Source organism: Rhincodon typus, chromosome 24 (assembly GCF_021869965.1).
Source record: "Rhincodon typus isolate 14 chromosome 24, sRhiTyp1.1, whole genome shotgun sequence".
Lineage (NCBI taxonomy): Eukaryota > Metazoa > Chordata > Chondrichthyes > Orectolobiformes > Rhincodontidae > Rhincodon > Rhincodon typus.
The window spans coordinates 31,136,471-31,153,856 of NC_063355.1; the positions used below are offsets into that span (position 1 = coordinate 31,136,471).

A 17,386-nucleotide genomic window follows, 5' to 3' on the forward strand; every position below is an offset into this window, starting at 1 on the left:
GTGCAGAGCTGGATGAACACAGCAGGCCAAGCAGCATCATAGGAGCAAAAAGGCTGACGTTTCAAGGCTGACCCTTGAGGGTCTAGGCCCGAAACGTCAGCCTTTTTGCTCCTATGATGCTGCTTGGTCTGTTGTGTTCATCCAGCTCTGCACCTTGTTGTCTAGGAAATGGGAAATTGTTGGGTCTCTGAGGACTCAATTTTTTTCCTTTCTTTCTGCTACATTTGTTTATCAACACTAATTAAAAATGCAATTGTACAACACAGTGATATTTTGTCTGCACTAACTGAGGATTCTAATCACTTTAAAATAGCTTCAATGAAATATGAAAAAATTTGTTGAGAAATTCTCACTTTTATTAAACATGAACTCATGCAATATTCCACCATGGCTCACCTTTTGTTTGGTAATTCTGAATATTTACTTTTCGGCAATTATGGGAAACAGTTTGATCAGACCTAATGCTAGCTACTAAAAGCTTTACAGAGCCACTTTGTTACCAATGAATACAGCTTACTGCAGTGGAGCAATAAAGCACGACACTTAACACAGCAGCAATGCGACAATCATACTGTCATCTACAATTGTTGCCAGTGACTGCACAGTCACCTGGTCAGCGCATTAACACTTAAAACCAGGGCAGGAGAATGAATATGAAACACTGTCTGTAATGGTGCACCCCAAAAACTACATCGTAAGTTTGAAAATACGCAAATTAGGGGTGGATTAAGTTCAATTACATATTCACTCATTTCGCTGGCTGAAAGAACCTCAATAAAGGCACCATCTGTGATATGAAAGTCTAGCTGTATTCTGGAAAGTCAGAAAAGAACGACTTTTGTTTATACAGTGCCTGATCCTAGTCCCAACTCTTCCCAAAATACCTCACCATGAATTAATTACTTTGGATGGAAACTAAATGCAGACATAAGAAGATACAAATTGGGAGCAGGAGTAGGCCATTCAGCTCCTCAAGCTGTTCTGCTATTTAACAAGAGGGTGGCTGTTGTGGCCTCAAATCTAAGTTCCCATCAACTGGCAATAATATGTGACTTCTTTATTAGTAAAGGATCCATCTATCTTTGCCTTAAAAATATTCAATGACCACATCTCTATTGATCTCTGGAAAAAGAGTTCCAAAGACTCTCAACACTGAGGAAAAAAACATCCTCTTCACGTTAGCGTTAAATGGGAGATCTCTTATTTTTAAATGGTTTCCGACTTCAAGTCTTGCCCATAAAGGGAAATGTTCTTTCAGCACCCACGATTAAGCTTGCTTAGGATCTCATTTGTTTCAATAACATCACCTCTCATTCTTCTGAACTGCAATGGATACAGGTGCTGTTTGTTCTTCCTTTCCACAAGATAACCCTCCCCATCCCAGATATCAGTCAAGGGAATCTTCTCTAAACTGCTTCTAACACATTTACATCCTTATTTAAATAAGGACCCCTTTCTGTATTCAGGACTCCAGGTGCAGCATAAAATTCAGTAGGACATCCCTACTTTTATATTGTATATGCTGTGCAATAGACAATATTCCACTTGCCTTCCTAATTACTGGCTGTATCTGCATACTAACGTTTTGTGTTTTATGCACCAGAACACACAGATTCCCCCTATCTCAGAGTTATGCAATTTCTCTTGACTTAAATAAGATGCTGTTTTTTCATTCTTCCTGCCAAATGGACAAGTTTCACACATTATATTCCATCCACTATTTTTTTTGTGCCCACTCATATCATTATCTATATCCCCTTGCAGCAGCTTTGTCTCTGGGTCAGGACTGCAGTCAGGAGAAATCCCAGCTCCAATGTCCCGATCTTTAATAAGCATTCCCTGCACTTTTGATTTTTAGCCCAGTTGAGAGTTGGGCAGGTGATTGGGGAAACAGCGTGTCCTCTAATTTTCCTATCAGCTGAATCTCAACTCTGTATGCAAAGTTTAAAAATAAATATTTAAACAGGAAAGATCCCTCCTGCTGTCACGCCCTCATTCTCTATTCCTCATTCGCTAACCCTGCAGTTGTGTTAAGGCCCCTCATGCCTCCTGTGCCAACCTAACATCATGGCCCCTCAGATCCCATATGCAAATCATGCCATATTCAAAGAATGGCTAAAACAAATACACAATACACAACGGAGAAAACATGTTGCTTAAATTTCTATATTGTAGACTACACTCTATTGTTAAAAGCACAGTGTTATTAGAGTTATGGTCATTAAGACAAATGGAAAGCATTCCAACATGCTCGACTTATGCCTTGTGGATGGTAGACACAGTCACATCAAGTCAAGAGGTGAGTTACTTGCTACAGAATCCCTAGCTTCTGACCTGCTTCTGGGAGTCACAGTATTTATATGGCTGGGTCAATTCAGTATGTAGTAACCCCCAAATTTTGAGGTATCTATACATTCCTTGACAGGTCGATAGCTGTTGGCCATCGCGAAAGATCTTGATAAGTTGGACAATTTCCGGGACATTTTGTAGATGGGGAAACCTCCTTAGGGTATAGGATAGTGGTTTCCTTTGGCTGTGGGATTCAGGAATCCTTTGGGGGATGGTGGGATGTCAGGTGTTCTTGGGACAGTTTAAATATGGAGAAGATTGTTTGTGAGTGGTGCAGGGATACACTAGTATATCCAAGAGAAAAGCACTGAAAAACAATCTGCTGTTACTTGGTCTAATCTCCTACCTCTGGGCGACACATCCATGCATTCCAAGATCCTGTCGCAGTGGAGACAGTCTGTCATTTGAACGGCCAGCTGTCTCTGGGAATTATACACGTGAGAACCTTGGCTAACACCCAATCCCACTTCTGTGAAATGAGTGAGGCTGGGTTCACAGGTGGAATATGTGGCTCCCAGCAAATTTCTGCATTTTAGCCACAGCCCACAAAAATCAAGACCCTTTTCTTCTCTCCACAACTTACATTCCTACCTGCCTTGGTGTCATTGGCAAATTTAGCAACTATACATTTGGTAGGTTGTAATTAATCGAGGTCTCAACACTGATCCCTGTGGCATATCACTTAAAACATCAAAACTAAACCAAAAACGGAACAATTATGCCCACCTTCTTCTTCCTGTTGGTCAACCCGCTAACTATGTTAATATATTAGCCCCCCTACAACATGAACTTTTATTTTGTGTTATGATTGTGGACGTGGCACATTGTTAAATGTCATCTGCAAGTCTAAGTATAGTACATTCACCAAAACCCGAAACAATGACCACCACAACCTATATAAAAAACACCTCAGAACTGACAGCCAGACTACTCAGACCACTAGGAATCATGACAGTACACAAACCGGTAGCCAGACTAAGGCAGCAACTGACCAGGGTTAAAGACCCAATTGATACCACAGACAGGACACATGTGGTTTACAAGATACCATGCGGAGACTGCACAAAACGCTATGTGGGACAAACAGGCAGACAACTAGCAACGCACATCCTCAAACGCCAGCTAGCAACTAAACGACACGACCAGATGTCCTTGGTTTCAATACACACAGCTGAGAAAAACCACACTTTCAATGGGGGCAACACTACTGTCATAGGACTAGCCAAACAGGACAGCCAGGGAATTCTTGGAGGCTTGGCATTCATCCATAGATTCCATCAACAAACACATTGAATTAGACCCGACATACCGGCACCTACTGGAAGCGACAAAAACCAGACCATATAAATTTGAAACTGCACAAGACAACAGTGCTTCACAGGAGGCTCCACAGCACTGAGAACGTCACCTAGTAAAGGGACGAAATGTCTGCTATCAAACCTCCCAGCTCGGTGAACACACCAACATCTACAATCAGCACCCGAGCTACAAATCTTCACTCAAACCCTGAATGCTCTCTTGTTCTGCTTTTCAAGGAAATGTAAAATGTCACTGGTTCTAACAGGTTGGGCTCTAGATGCTGACTTTGCCATCAATACTCTCATCCAGAAAATTAATTTTAAGTCATTTTAGGCCAATATTACGTGCTTCCTCATAGTCTGATCATCGCAGTGTAAATTGGACCTTTGAAAGAAGTTGGCAAATCACTTTCTCTGCACAAGACACATAATACAAAATAACTTTAAAATCAAGGAAAGAGGAATTTAAATATACCAAAGTTAATAACTAAGGAGCTCTGACAATGTCAGGAGAAAATTTCATACAGGCACAGGCAATAAGAGGGGGAGCTTAAGTAGAACTGTACAAACACCAGCCAGACCATAGCTTGAATAACAAGGAGGATAGATTGGTTAGGCTCATTTACTACTGAAAAAAAGCAGCCTGAATGGAGATTGAATCGAAGTGCACACAATTATGAGGGACCTCCATGCAGTGGATAGAACAGATCTATTTCCCTCAGAAGTGAGATGAAAACCAGGGTTATAATGAATAAAACGGAGTGAGAAATTAAATTATTTGTACTGAAAAATTACTGAAAATGCATATCTGTGTAATATGTGACACAGCAATGGCTACAGGAATCTATACAGGGACATAAATTTATTGTAAACACTTGTGTCCAGAACAGCTTTGGAAATTGTTTGGAATCTTCCCAAAATAGAAAGTAACTGATGATATGAGACAATCAGGGTCTACTTCACTGGTGTCTGCCATCTACTTGGTGTTATGATCTTATAGGAGGCAGCAATTAACAGGTCTCCTCTGCTGTACAATTGAGGATGGTAGGCAAGACTGCAACACTTGGAGGATCAATGAACTGGACAGTACGACTAGAATATTAGAAGTTCCACCAAGAGAGGTGAATGCTGCTGAGGCTGACTGGGTCACCAAATGAAGATACTGTTGGATGCCTTCAGAACTATGTATTTTTAAGAAAGGATCAGAGCTAACGAGGCTGACAGGGCTGAAATAAAGAACCATTGTACAGGAATGCTCATAGCCACAGCTGGGGCCATTTCAGCCTTGAACTTTGTCAATGGGAATTTAAGAGGAGGATCAAATGGCCCTGTGACATGCCGCTGGGAAGGTATCATCAAATAGCTGCCCAACTCCAGGCTCAGCAAGAGGTACATCCAATGCCAGGAATGTTTAGTTAGCTTTGGACAAAGATTCTTGAGCAGATCAGTTTGTTGCCCATCTCTATGGTGCAGGGATTACCCTGGCAGACCACCTTTGGAAACGTACCTGGAAACTATCCCAATTCCTGCCCTTCACCTTCCCCTCAATGCCAGTCACCTCCAAGGGGCCAGAAAGATTCTCTACTGTGCCTTAACAAGGTGGATTTGTTTACATGTATTAGCTTTGGAAACAGCAGTCATCTCCTTTCTCATCTATTTCTCAAAAATCTGCACAATGGGGATATACAGACTTTAAAATGTCTCAGTTTCAGATGAAATATCAGTCAAGATAGTAGCTGGGGCACTACAATGATTCTCCATCGCCTAGGAAGGAGGAAAATTAACTCATCCTTCCACTCCCAAATGCTCTTCCAAGACATCTGATACAATAGGAGATGCTGTGGATGATGGATAAAGATCAAATCAGGATCAGCTGAGATGCCTTTTACAGCATAGGCCGAACGTAGACTATTAGTCTATTTAACAAGCCAAAGGTTTTTGGAAGAGAAGCAGAAAATTGAAGATGGATGAATTATTTTCCTGTGCCACCCACGCATCATTTATATACATCATCAAAGCCAGTAGCCTAGGTCAATTTTTCCAATGACACTGCCACACTTATTACGTTCATCTTTCAGCTTATCCCACTACTCCATTAGAAAAGTGTGGGGAAGTGCTTCTCCTCCTGGAGGAACTGAGCAACATACAACAAGGTGGTCACTGGTCCATCAGGCCTTTGAAATATTACTTCTGTTTAATCTGATGCCCTAGCCTTTTGCCTGTAAAACAGCAATTCCATCATCCTCAAATACCTGTCTAACTCTGATTTTAAATTATGTACGAAATCATCTTCCATAACCTCTTCAGGTAGTGGTTACCAGATTGTGACAATCAGTTGTGTATAAAATGTCCTCTCATCTCACCCCTAGAATATTTTCCCAGTGATTTTGAATCAATAACCTCTAGTTATCACACCAAAGATTATTTTGCTCTATCAACATTTATCATCCTTAAAACGTCAATTAGGTTGGCTGATTGGGTCAATCCAAGATAATTTGCACTCCATACTGCACTATACTTGTTTTCCAGTGCATTGCAACATTAGAGATTTTCCAGTTACGCATCCTTAACAAAACTATACTTGTTCTCATTTGTTTAAAAATGCCCTGGGTGAATTGCTGATGTTATGAATAGCAAAAAATAACAGTACTTGGGGAATGTGATATTGTTAGCTCATTGTTATTTGATCTTGAGGCATGAGGGCATAACCTTTCTTTTACTGTGAACATGGCTGTGTGTTACATGGTTGAACGAAGTATGTGGAGTTGAATACAAACTGCTTGTTTCATAAAGGGCACTTTAGAGGCTATGATAACCTCCACTAGATTCAAAGCCAGATTCAAGAGGAGGAAGTAATGCATTCCAAATGATTTATTATCAAGAAAGATAGGAAGAACGTAATTAATTGGCGCTGCAGCAGAATGCATAAGTGTTTTAATTCCATAATAGCACCAGTCAACAAAGTCTGAACAATTCCAAAGCTTCGAGGCAGATGACACTCATATTTGGCTAAAGTAAGATGTGATGTTTATAGCTTTCTTTTTAACCAGTGGCAACTTTCAAAACAAGTACCATCTTCTACAAACAATACGCTTATAAAAACAAAACTGCATCTGAACTCACCCCAGTGCTGACTAGTGACAACATGATTCGCTCATTAAGGGCTAACGTTTCTCCCTGTTTCATCTTGATTCGCTTTTTATCTAAACACTTCATGGCATACCTGAAAGTCACAAGGAAAAGAGGATAATTACACAAATCGTCACGTTACAGATCAAAATGATTCACAAAGAGAAAATGCACAGGACGCAGTATGGATCTATGGATTCAGGCTGGGCAGCCAGGTACAGAATGAAAGCAAAAGAGGTGAAAAGTGAGACTGCAATCAATTTTTTTCATTATTCGCACATACACCCGGACTTCCAACAGAGAGGCAAATTGCCTTCAGTTATGAGCCAAACATAACCCTCCTGGAACAAGATAATACATTATTAAAATAACAATGATTTTTCCCTTGGGTGAGGGGAGTGGAAAAGGACAGGATTGTGGTGGATTTAAAATGGGATGCATGGTACATCAGAGCTGAGTCACTCTTCAAAGCCAGATTTTTGAGTTTTAACATAGCAGTAAAATTCTTGAGACTATCATGATGAATCTTATTGGTGCTTTTGTCAGGTTCCACTTGGATTAACACATTCTGTTTTCGCTGGGAGATCATGTTGTGGCTGTACAGGACATGGGTGAGGCCACTTTTGGAATACTGCATTCAATTCTGGTCCCCCTGCTATAGAAAGGATGCTGTGAAACTCAAAAGGGATCAGAAACGATTTACAAGGATGTTGCCTGGATTGGAGGGTTTGAGCTTTTGGGAGAAGCTAAATAGCCTGGGACGGTTTTCCCTAGAGGATCAGAGGCTGAGCAGTGACCTTATAGAAGTTTATGAAATCATGAGGGGCATGGATAGGGTGAATAGTCAAGGTCTTGAGAGCGGTGTGTGTATGGAATGAGCCACCAGAGGAAGTGGTGGAGGCTGGTACAATTACTACATTTAAAATGCATCTTGATGGGTATATGCATAGGAAGGTTTAGAGGGATATGGGCCAAGTGCTGGCAAATAGGACTAGATATCTGGTCAGCTTGGACAAGTTGGACCAAAGGGTCTGTTTCTATGCTGTACATTTCTTTGATTCTATGACAACACTGAGGCATAAGGGAAACAGTGAAAATATGGATTCTGCATACTGAAGTATGTAACATATTGTATCCCCAGTGTCAGGGCAGCAACTTCTTGACTCTACTTTGAAAGAATGTACATGAGAGACAATACTGACACATTTTGAGATACTAACTGAAACAGAAGCAGTTAATCCACATCAAATTCAATCACAATTGCAAGACGAAGGAATATAGATGTTAAAAAATGGCAATGAATATCATAAATGCTGTCAGGTTTTTTCACAAAAACAGTGTTTAAAACTTGGATTACAAACCTGAGTATGATGATGGAGGTACTATTGCTGGAATTGTTAAAGAAGTTGGATGCTGTTCTTTGGTGGATTGCAGTTTTTCTATAAGCCTCAATCAAATTGGATGAATAAACTCCCTCATCACTATTTTAGTTTTTGAATTTTATAAATGTAGTAGAAAAAACACATTCATCTTCATTGTTTTTATGAAAGGACACACTGCCAGTGGTTATTAAAAGGCACAATTGATTTTTTTAAAAAAGCTCATTCATAAGCGGTTTTCAATTTTTAAATAGCTCATATTTTCTCATTGATTTATCTATCTTTAATTGAATGCTAGGCTACTATTGAAACTCAAGCGCTATCAGGGCAAATTATCTAATTTAGTTGCAACAGAGTTGATTTTTTAAAAATAAATACAAGCACAGATCTTCTGATCTCCAGATAGTTGAAGACAGACACACACTGAAAGAATATTCTGGTACATTGACTATGCAATAATTGATCAGGATGTCTGAACATCTGACAGGCAATTACACTGCATCTGGAACTCTCCAAAACAGGTCCCTAAATATGAATGTAAGGCAGAGACTTTAGAGGATTCTGACTCCATTACCTTAATAGTTAGCCAGAAAAAATTACTCATAAAAACTTGCTTCAACCCGCGACTAACTGCACCACTGATAACCCAATAAGTCACTGACACCTCCCCTCTCCACAGACACCTTAGCAACACCCCACACCACCCTCAACACCTGATCCACCTGACCCATTTACTCACCTCCTGCACCCTCCCCACTTTCCCACTTACTCATTCATCAATCTGCCACTTTACCCCTCTCACTCAATCACTTGCCACCTCACTTATTCACCCACATGTCTACCCACTCAACCACCTAACACCTTACATTAATCACCTGTCACCCTACCCACTCAGACACTTACCATACACAGACTCTCTTTTGGTAGCTTTTAAAGAGCTTTTGGGATCTTTAAACATTTCACTTTCTAGAATTTGGTAGATATTGCCATACAAAAAGGTATGGCTTGATGCAAACACTGACCCTGTGATGGGTAAATTCCTAACCAGTTTCCTATGATGGAATGCTGGCTGTAAAAATCAGTAAAAATGGGATTTACCTCAGTCATGTCTGATCTGATGGTAATTGGAAGACCGGGACTCCAGTTTCTAATTCAGTTTTATTTTCGTGAACAATAATGACAAAAATACTACAGGTTGCAAAATCATGGACCTTGGATACATGATACTTTTGTCCCATAATCAGGAAATAAAACCCATTTAGCAGGATTTTCAGGGAGTAGGCAGAAAGTATTGAAATCAGTTTGCACTTTAACTAAAATTGTTACCATCCTCAACTGTAGAACAGTTGTCCAGATGCCTCACTGGCAAAGATCCTCCTCAGCCTGAAACACAAGATGTTCCATGCTTCCAACCTCCTTCTCACTCTTTAAACTGAAAACTCAGGATGATCTTACAGATGTTCCCATCAATGCCCCTGGTTTAAATCTATGGAGACTAAAACAGGTCTTCATTCTCTTAATTATTTTTCAATTTTCTCTTCCCTATCCCATTTCCAAGTTAGCTTCCCACAACTATACTCTGTTACCCATTTGGAATTGCCATTTAATGTGGAAAAAAGTATATCTACATAAAGAGAAGCATAAATGTCTCATGTACATTCTTACTGATCACTCTGAGACAAGGTACTGGGTAGGGCTCAATCTGAGACTATTTTTTCCGCACAAAGTATAATTTACAAAATGTGGCAATATGTTTCAGGGTGCTGAATCCCATTTTTCATGAAATGATATAAATTATTTATATAATTTAGAAAAATTACAAGACTGTACCTCAAGATAAATGCTCAGTTAACACTGAATTAAAAATTGGAAGCTTAATTCAATAATATTGATTTATTTTGTCGGCTTCAACTTCTTATCATACATCTACATAAAATTCATAGATGTTCAAATTTTGCTGGTTTCAATATTAACTAAGTTGCTAAATAGAAGATGTTGAATCACGGAGTTAGGGTTGGCAACAGCAAGGATCACTGTCTGTAAAATTCTAAGTATGTCATCCTTTGTGCCTTTGTTCACACATAGGTTGATGGTTAGAAGGTAGTAGTCACATGTGTGCACCAGGCCTATGAACAGATTTTTCTTTTGACTCCTCAGATGAGCATTAGCCAAAGCTGCTTGGAGAGAATAAACGTCAAGATCTGTATGCAACAGCTTTGCTGCATGTGGTAATCTGTGCGTTATCCTATGGGTGACAATTTGACCATCCTGAATGCAATACACTTGGGTCCCTACACTATTTAGTGTGGGAAACACTTTGGCCTGTATATTTAATGCACACCAACCAACATATTAATCTGTAAATAGTAATTTCAGCCTGGATGTTATCCACTCACAAAAAAAATGTCCACTTATTATCTTCCATGTAATAGTATACAAATTATAGTGTAGCTTGTACATTGATGTAATGAAATAGAACTCAAGTTCTTGGAAATAAATAGTGAATGTAGGAATAAAATTACATTTTTCCAGTATCAGCCTTCCTGCATCCATAAACCTCGCCGAATCCTCCCCTTCCGATTATACGATGCACACTGAAGTCATTCATTGTTAGCTGCAAAATAAATGAAATGCCATAACTCCTGTGCACTGATTAGCAGAAATTGACACATTGTTCAGACATTTTTTATTTAAGTGAATTTGGACTTATCCTTTCAGAGATATTACATCTTGCAATAATACCCTAAGACAGTGTTTGCTACTGTAATAGGCAGTATTATCATTGTATTGTCACAGGAAGTGATATAAAGTGGGATATTACTTCCTATTTAATGTACAGGATATTACTTCAACAAGTGTCATGGGATGGAAAGTATTATTGCAGGACAGGATAGAGAACAGAGGCTGTTGTTACAAAAAGAGGCACAAGGTTTGCAGTGATAATGTGGGACACACAAACATTCAATAATCCAAGAAGTGCTTTTTTTAAAAAAAAAAAAATCAGCGTATGAGGGGGTAACAAATGAATTAATTATTAGGAATAATTTGTGATTTTTGCTGATTTCTACAGCTGCCGTGGCAGTAAGACCAAGTTTTGATCACTGTACAATTTTACCATCACTTGAATATACTCCCACTTCCACATGTTTCAATAAATACAAATATTAATCCATGTAGCTTTCATTAGTGCTAACAGATTTACTGCAAAACCAAATATGCCAGAGTCAGATGTACATATAATTAGATTTCCATTGGTTTACATAGGGCGATATAGTTACAACTCAATGGGGGAAAAAAATCTACACTTACACTGTTGCAATTTTTCCTTTTCCTTTTTACTTGCCCTACAGAATTATAGTCGTTGGATCACTTAATGGAGTAACAGACTGAGGCAATACGTAAAATGTACAAGAATCCAGTGATGAGAAACTTCAGTTGAGGATAGATTGGAGAGGTTGGGAATGTTCTCCTTGGAGTGAAGAAGGCTAAGAGAGAATCAATCTGATAGAAGTCTTCAAAATCATGAGGGGTCTGGATAGAGTAGATTGGGAGAAACAGTTCCTATTCATAAAAGGTTCAAGAGCAACAGGGCACAGAATTGAAATTTACAAATGTGATGGCAGAAAAATCTTTTTCACACAAAAAGGGGTTCAGGTATGGAATACACTGCCTGGAAGTGTAATGAAGACAAGTTTAATTGAGTAATTTAAGAAATCATTAAATGATTATTTAAACAGAAACAATGTGCAAGGATAGTGGGATAAAGCAGAATTGCACTAAGCCTTCATGCTCATTTGGAGAGCAGTTGCAGAAACAATGTGCCAAATGACCCCCTTCTACGCCATAGCACTTCTGCGAGTTTGAATGTTATGGAGTGAATTATTTATGTAATTAATAATAGGGGATTTATAAAACACATGTATTATCAGAATCAGTGGCATACAAAGCTTGTACAGAAAAAAAAAGTTAAAGAATATTGAATATTAGCAAATTATACAACATGGGATAACAGAGTGAATCAGTGATCCAACTCAAGATGTTTATGTGCTGTACACTATTTATCGATATTAGTGCAATTGTATCACATTTGCTAAAGCATTAGATTTGCTCAGTTAACAGAATTCCTGCTTCTTGTATCAGAGAAACGTGGTTTCAAGGCATACAAACTGATTTTAGACATTTTTTTAAAGATACAACAATAACAGTAGTTCTTTTTCCATAATACTTACCATTGATGTTTGTAGCACCAAGAGAGACTGTTACACAATAGTATGTTCTAATCTGAACGTTATTCTAAGGATGTTATTCTAACTTGTGTGCTGCCTTGACTGTAGACTATTTAGCGTGCAACATATTTTGGCTTGTGTTTTATCCTGTACTTACAGCATGCTAGGCAACATGTTAATCTGCAAGTAGTCATCGACCACAGAGTAGAAACCAAAAATATTGTCTTCTTTGCCTTGTCCATCCAAACCACACTGGCATGAGATTTTCATTCATAAAATCATTCAATTAATTAGCTGCAGAATGTTGCTCGAACAGACAACCGGAACCAGAGGGCTGAGAAATTGCCTTGAATCTGTTAGCACTAGATTTGTATGCATTTTGCACAATTTCTCAGCAATTTTCCATCACTCCCTCTTCTCAATAGAGCACTTAAGCTGGACTATTTCAGCAGCACCATCCCCTTCTCCGTTTCTCAATGTTATGAACCTAGACAATAATTGACAGTAGGTGAGTATTGTAAATATGATATCTTTTTTCTTTTGTTCACACTGAGGTAAATATTTTGAAGGTGGTAGTCACAGAAGGGTCTAGGCCCGAAACGCCAGCCTTCCTGCTCCTCTGATGCTGCTTGGCCTGCTGTGTTCATCCAGCTCTACACCTTGTATGTGACTAAGAGATAACATGTGCCAGGACTATAGGCAGATCATTCTTTTTTTTCACTCCTTAAATGGGCATTAGCCAAAGCTGCTTGGAAAGAAAAAAAGTTTCAAGACTGGTATGCAACAGCTTTACAGCCTGTTCTAACCTGTGTGCTATTCTGTGGGTGACTCTCCAGCTCATGTGCTACCCTGAAAGTAATGCACTCTGGTCTCTATACCATTTACTGTGGATCACACTTTGGCCCTTGTATAATCCTGTATTTAATGCATGCTAGCCAACATATTAATCTGCAAGAAGCAGTTCTAGACTGGACATATCATTTACATGGCCTGAAATACACCTTGAATGTTCACTTTAACTTAAGGGTGTCTCTGGTAACTCGATATTAAGTAGTAGGCTCCTACTCTCTGACAGACCAATTCAAATCAAATCAGTTGTGCATCTATAATTGAGTTATAAGTAAAGACCGTAAGTCCATAAGAAATAGAAACAGGAGCAGGCTGTTTGGCCCCTCAAGCTCGCTCTGCCATGCATTATGATCTTTCCTGCCCGAACCCCATAACCCTTGATTCCCCTACTGATTAAGAAAATATTGATCACAACCTTAAATATACACAAGAACTCTTTGCCACAGAGAGCTGTGGGGGCAGAATTTCAGGGACTCTCAACCATCTGAGAGAAGGAATTCCTCATCGTCTCAGTCTCAAATCGGCATTCCTTTATTCTGAGACTACGTCCTCTGGTCCTAGACTCTCCTATAAGGAACAACATCCTCTCAGCATTTAAACTGTCAAGCCCCTTAAGAATCTTATATGTTTCAATGAGATCACGTCTCATTCTTCTACTTTTCGAAAAGTAGAATCCCAACCTTTCCTTATAAGACAATCCCTCCGTACCAAGGATCATCCTAGTGAACATTCTCTGAATTGCCTCCAATGAAATGATATATTTCCTTAAATAAGGTGACCAAAACTGTTCACAGAACTCCAGATGTGGTCTCAACAGCACCTTGTAGGATTGCAGTAAGACTTCCCTGCTCTTACACTCCAAACCCCTTGAAATAAGCACCAACATTCCATTAGCCATACTATTACACATCCCACTAACATTTCATAAAGTATTTGAGGTTTATTGTGAAGTACTTACTAAAAGGGTTAAATGATAAACTAATTAGTGCCAGCTCCTCTTAACAAAAGTAAATATTATCCTGGAAAAAATTATGCTTGATGCATTTCAACAATTATTCCATCATAGACGTGAATGCATTTCTCTCGAAGGAAAACTGAGCAGGACTTGCCTGCTGCTGTAGTGGAGATGTGTTAGGCTATCCTTGAATAATATCTGGCTTGTGAGGTCCATGTATTGCCCCAATTCTGCATTTGCTGTGCATTGAGATTCTGCACTGTTATAATGCAGCTATAATGATCATAGCATCCCTACAGTGCGAAAAGAGGTCATTTGGCCTGTTAAGTCTGCATTAATCCTCCAAACCACCACCACCACCACCCTATTCCCGTAACCCCGCACTTACCATGGCTAAACCAATTAGATTACACATTCATGGACACGATGGGCAATTTAGTATGGCCAATCCATCTAGCCCTGTACATCTTTGGGCTGTGCGAGGAAACCACAGTATCCAAAGGAAATCCAAGCAGACACAGCGAGAATATGCAAACTCCACATACACAATCAGCTAAAGCTGCAATTAAACCTGGGTCCCTGGTGCTGTGAGGCAGCTGTGCGAAACATTGAGCCACCGTGCCACCATTCTAAACAGTCTTCTGAAAATTATTCCCAGCTTCTCATTGTTTTCCAACCACTTAGCTGAAGAAATATGGCTTTCAGCATCATTCCTTTGTAAGTGGTGTCTCCTGCTTCATTTCCAAAATTCACCAATTATGTTCAAAATAGTCCTCAAAGTGACATGCCAATTGATAACATAGCGATGAAAAGCTTAACACATCCAACATCCGATGTTGTCAGGAAACAGCTGACCATTGGCTGATTACTTTGTTCATCAAGAGTTCTTAGCTATCATCAAAGGATAGCCATCAATTTTGAGTGGTTCTGGTTTATATGACAGTGTTAAAGTGCATTACAAGATGCAGACTTTTACTGCTCAAACAAGTTACACTTGATCATGTGGTGCCAGCTCTTCAATTCAAAGTACTTAGCCATAAAGCTAATTATAAAGCCCAAGACGAGGTTTGTATGACTATCATTAGCAGGAACTTAATGGGAAATCATATGGCCATTGACTATGCTACCTCTACATCAAAACTCATAAACAAACTGAAAACACAGGGTTTGTTGGCCATCATTCAGTAAGTAGATTACTGCTACGGGTATTGTGAAAGAAACTGGAGATGTGAAGTGTATAGAAAAGGCTTTAAATAAAATTGAATGCTCTTCACAGCATTCAACAGATACTGTGAAAGTAGATTATGATTCAGCGTTTTGTTAAGATAAGAGGATCATTAGAGAGATGAAACAGGATCAGTGGATTTCATTCACGTGCAAGGGTGCTCAATTACACAAAAATCATCCTAATTTATATGTCAATCGGATAATGTTGTCTCTATTTATGGTTTAAAGCGTCTCTTTGGGCAAATCAATAAATCCTGTAATCTTGAAACAAAATTCTGTAAAGTTACTCTCCAAGCCTGGAACGAGAACTAGATACTCAACTAAATGAGCTGTAGTGGGCATCTGTTTGCTGGAAACTGCAAAATCACCGAGTGAATGTTTGGGTAAAATTTCAATAAAGCAATCCATTCGGACAGACAATATTCATGACCTCAGATTTTATGGTATTCCTGGTATATATTATTCAAGAGTTGAAACTTGTCTGGTGTCTAATGATCAACCGGTGCCTATCGTCTTTGGGGATGGGTTTGGATGGTAAGAAGAGTTGTGTTCTAGGCATTTGAACAAATGATGGATCATTTGTGAACTCTCTGTGGCAAACTCAGCAATGCGAACCAAACACAAAGAATGCTGGAGAAACTCATCAGGTCAGGCAGCATCTGGCCAGTCAGAGTCACACAGCACAAAACATGCCCTTCAGCCCAGCTCACCAGCACTGACCTATATACACTAATCCCCCTTTCCAGCACTTGGCCCATAACCTTTCAGTAGCCAGAGTTCCAAAGAACAGTCATATCGGAATTGAAGTGTCAACTCTGTTTCTCTTTTTCCACAGTTTCTGCCAGACCTGCTGAGTTTCAACAGCATTCTCTGTGTTTATTTCAGTTTTCTAACATTTACAGCATTGTACCTTTATTTGAGTCAGTAATGTGACTCTTGAACAGGGCAGGTATACAATTAACAATTGTAGCTGTAGCTAGCTGGTCCTGAAGAAACTGTATCCCACCATACTATGTTGTATGGACATTTTGTTGATACTAAAGGCAATAAAGACAGAGCTATTCATGCTAATTAAAGGATATAAATTGGATTTGTTAAGTTGAAAAATTCCAAGATAATTATCAATCTGACACTTCCTGTAAACAGGAGGAAGTTGCATCTGGAAGGAGCTTGAAATAAAGAAGTTCAAATTCAGCCCAGAACAATTCTAAGATGCTACTCAAAAATAAACAGCACAAATGGCACATAATAAAATACTGGACAGCATGGTGGCTCAGTGGTTAGCACAGCTGCCATACTAGGGATCCAGGATCAATTCCAGTCTTGGGTCTGTGTGGAGATTGCACATTATTCCATGTCTGGGTTTCCACCAGGTGCTCCAGTTTCCTCCCACAGTCCACTGATGTGCAGGTTATGTGAACTGGCCATGCTGAACTGCCCTGTAGTATCTAAGGATGTGTAGGGTAGATGCATTAGCTGTGTTAAATGCAAGATTACAAGGATAGGGAGGGGGGCTGGGTCTAGTGGGATGGTCTTTGGAGTGTCGGTGCAGACTCAGTGGACCAAACAGCCACTTTCTACAGTGTAGGGATTCTATGATTCTATAAATTAGCACTGTAGAAAAGAATTATGTGTTTGTATGACTCCTTATCACGTCACTCAATGTCCTAAATCATTTTATGTCCGATGAATTACTTTGATGTATAGTCGCTAATGCTGTGTAGACAAACAAGTCAGACAATTAGCTTACAGTAAGATCCTGTGAGGAGAAATCTGATAAACAATCTAATAATTTGTTGCTGAAGAAGATGAATTTTCTTTAGGACTCCCTGCTCCTCTTTTCATGATGTCAGGAAATCTTTAATATCCAAACGAACAAGTAGATGAGATAACAAGGTGTAGAGCTGGATGAACACAGCAGGCCAAGCAGCATCAGAGGAGCAGGAAGGCTGACGTTTCGGGCCTAGACCCTTC

At 39.4% G+C, this 17,386-nt stretch overlaps 1 protein-coding gene across 1 annotated transcript in view; it reads right to left on the reverse strand.

The window, feature by feature from the left end:
* The window catches only part of grk3 (G protein-coupled receptor kinase 3), a 267,076-nt gene that overhangs the window by 85,024 nt on the left and 164,666 nt on the right, over nt 1-17,386 (reverse strand). The window contains exons 8-9 of the mRNA XM_048611731.1: nt 10,678-10,769; nt 6,771-6,870 (exon numbers count right to left, since the gene is read on the reverse strand). Coding sequence (XP_048467688.1) covers nt 6,771-6,870; nt 10,678-10,769 — 192 coding nt within the window. The remainder of the gene's footprint in view (nt 1-6,770; nt 6,871-10,677; nt 10,770-17,386) is intronic.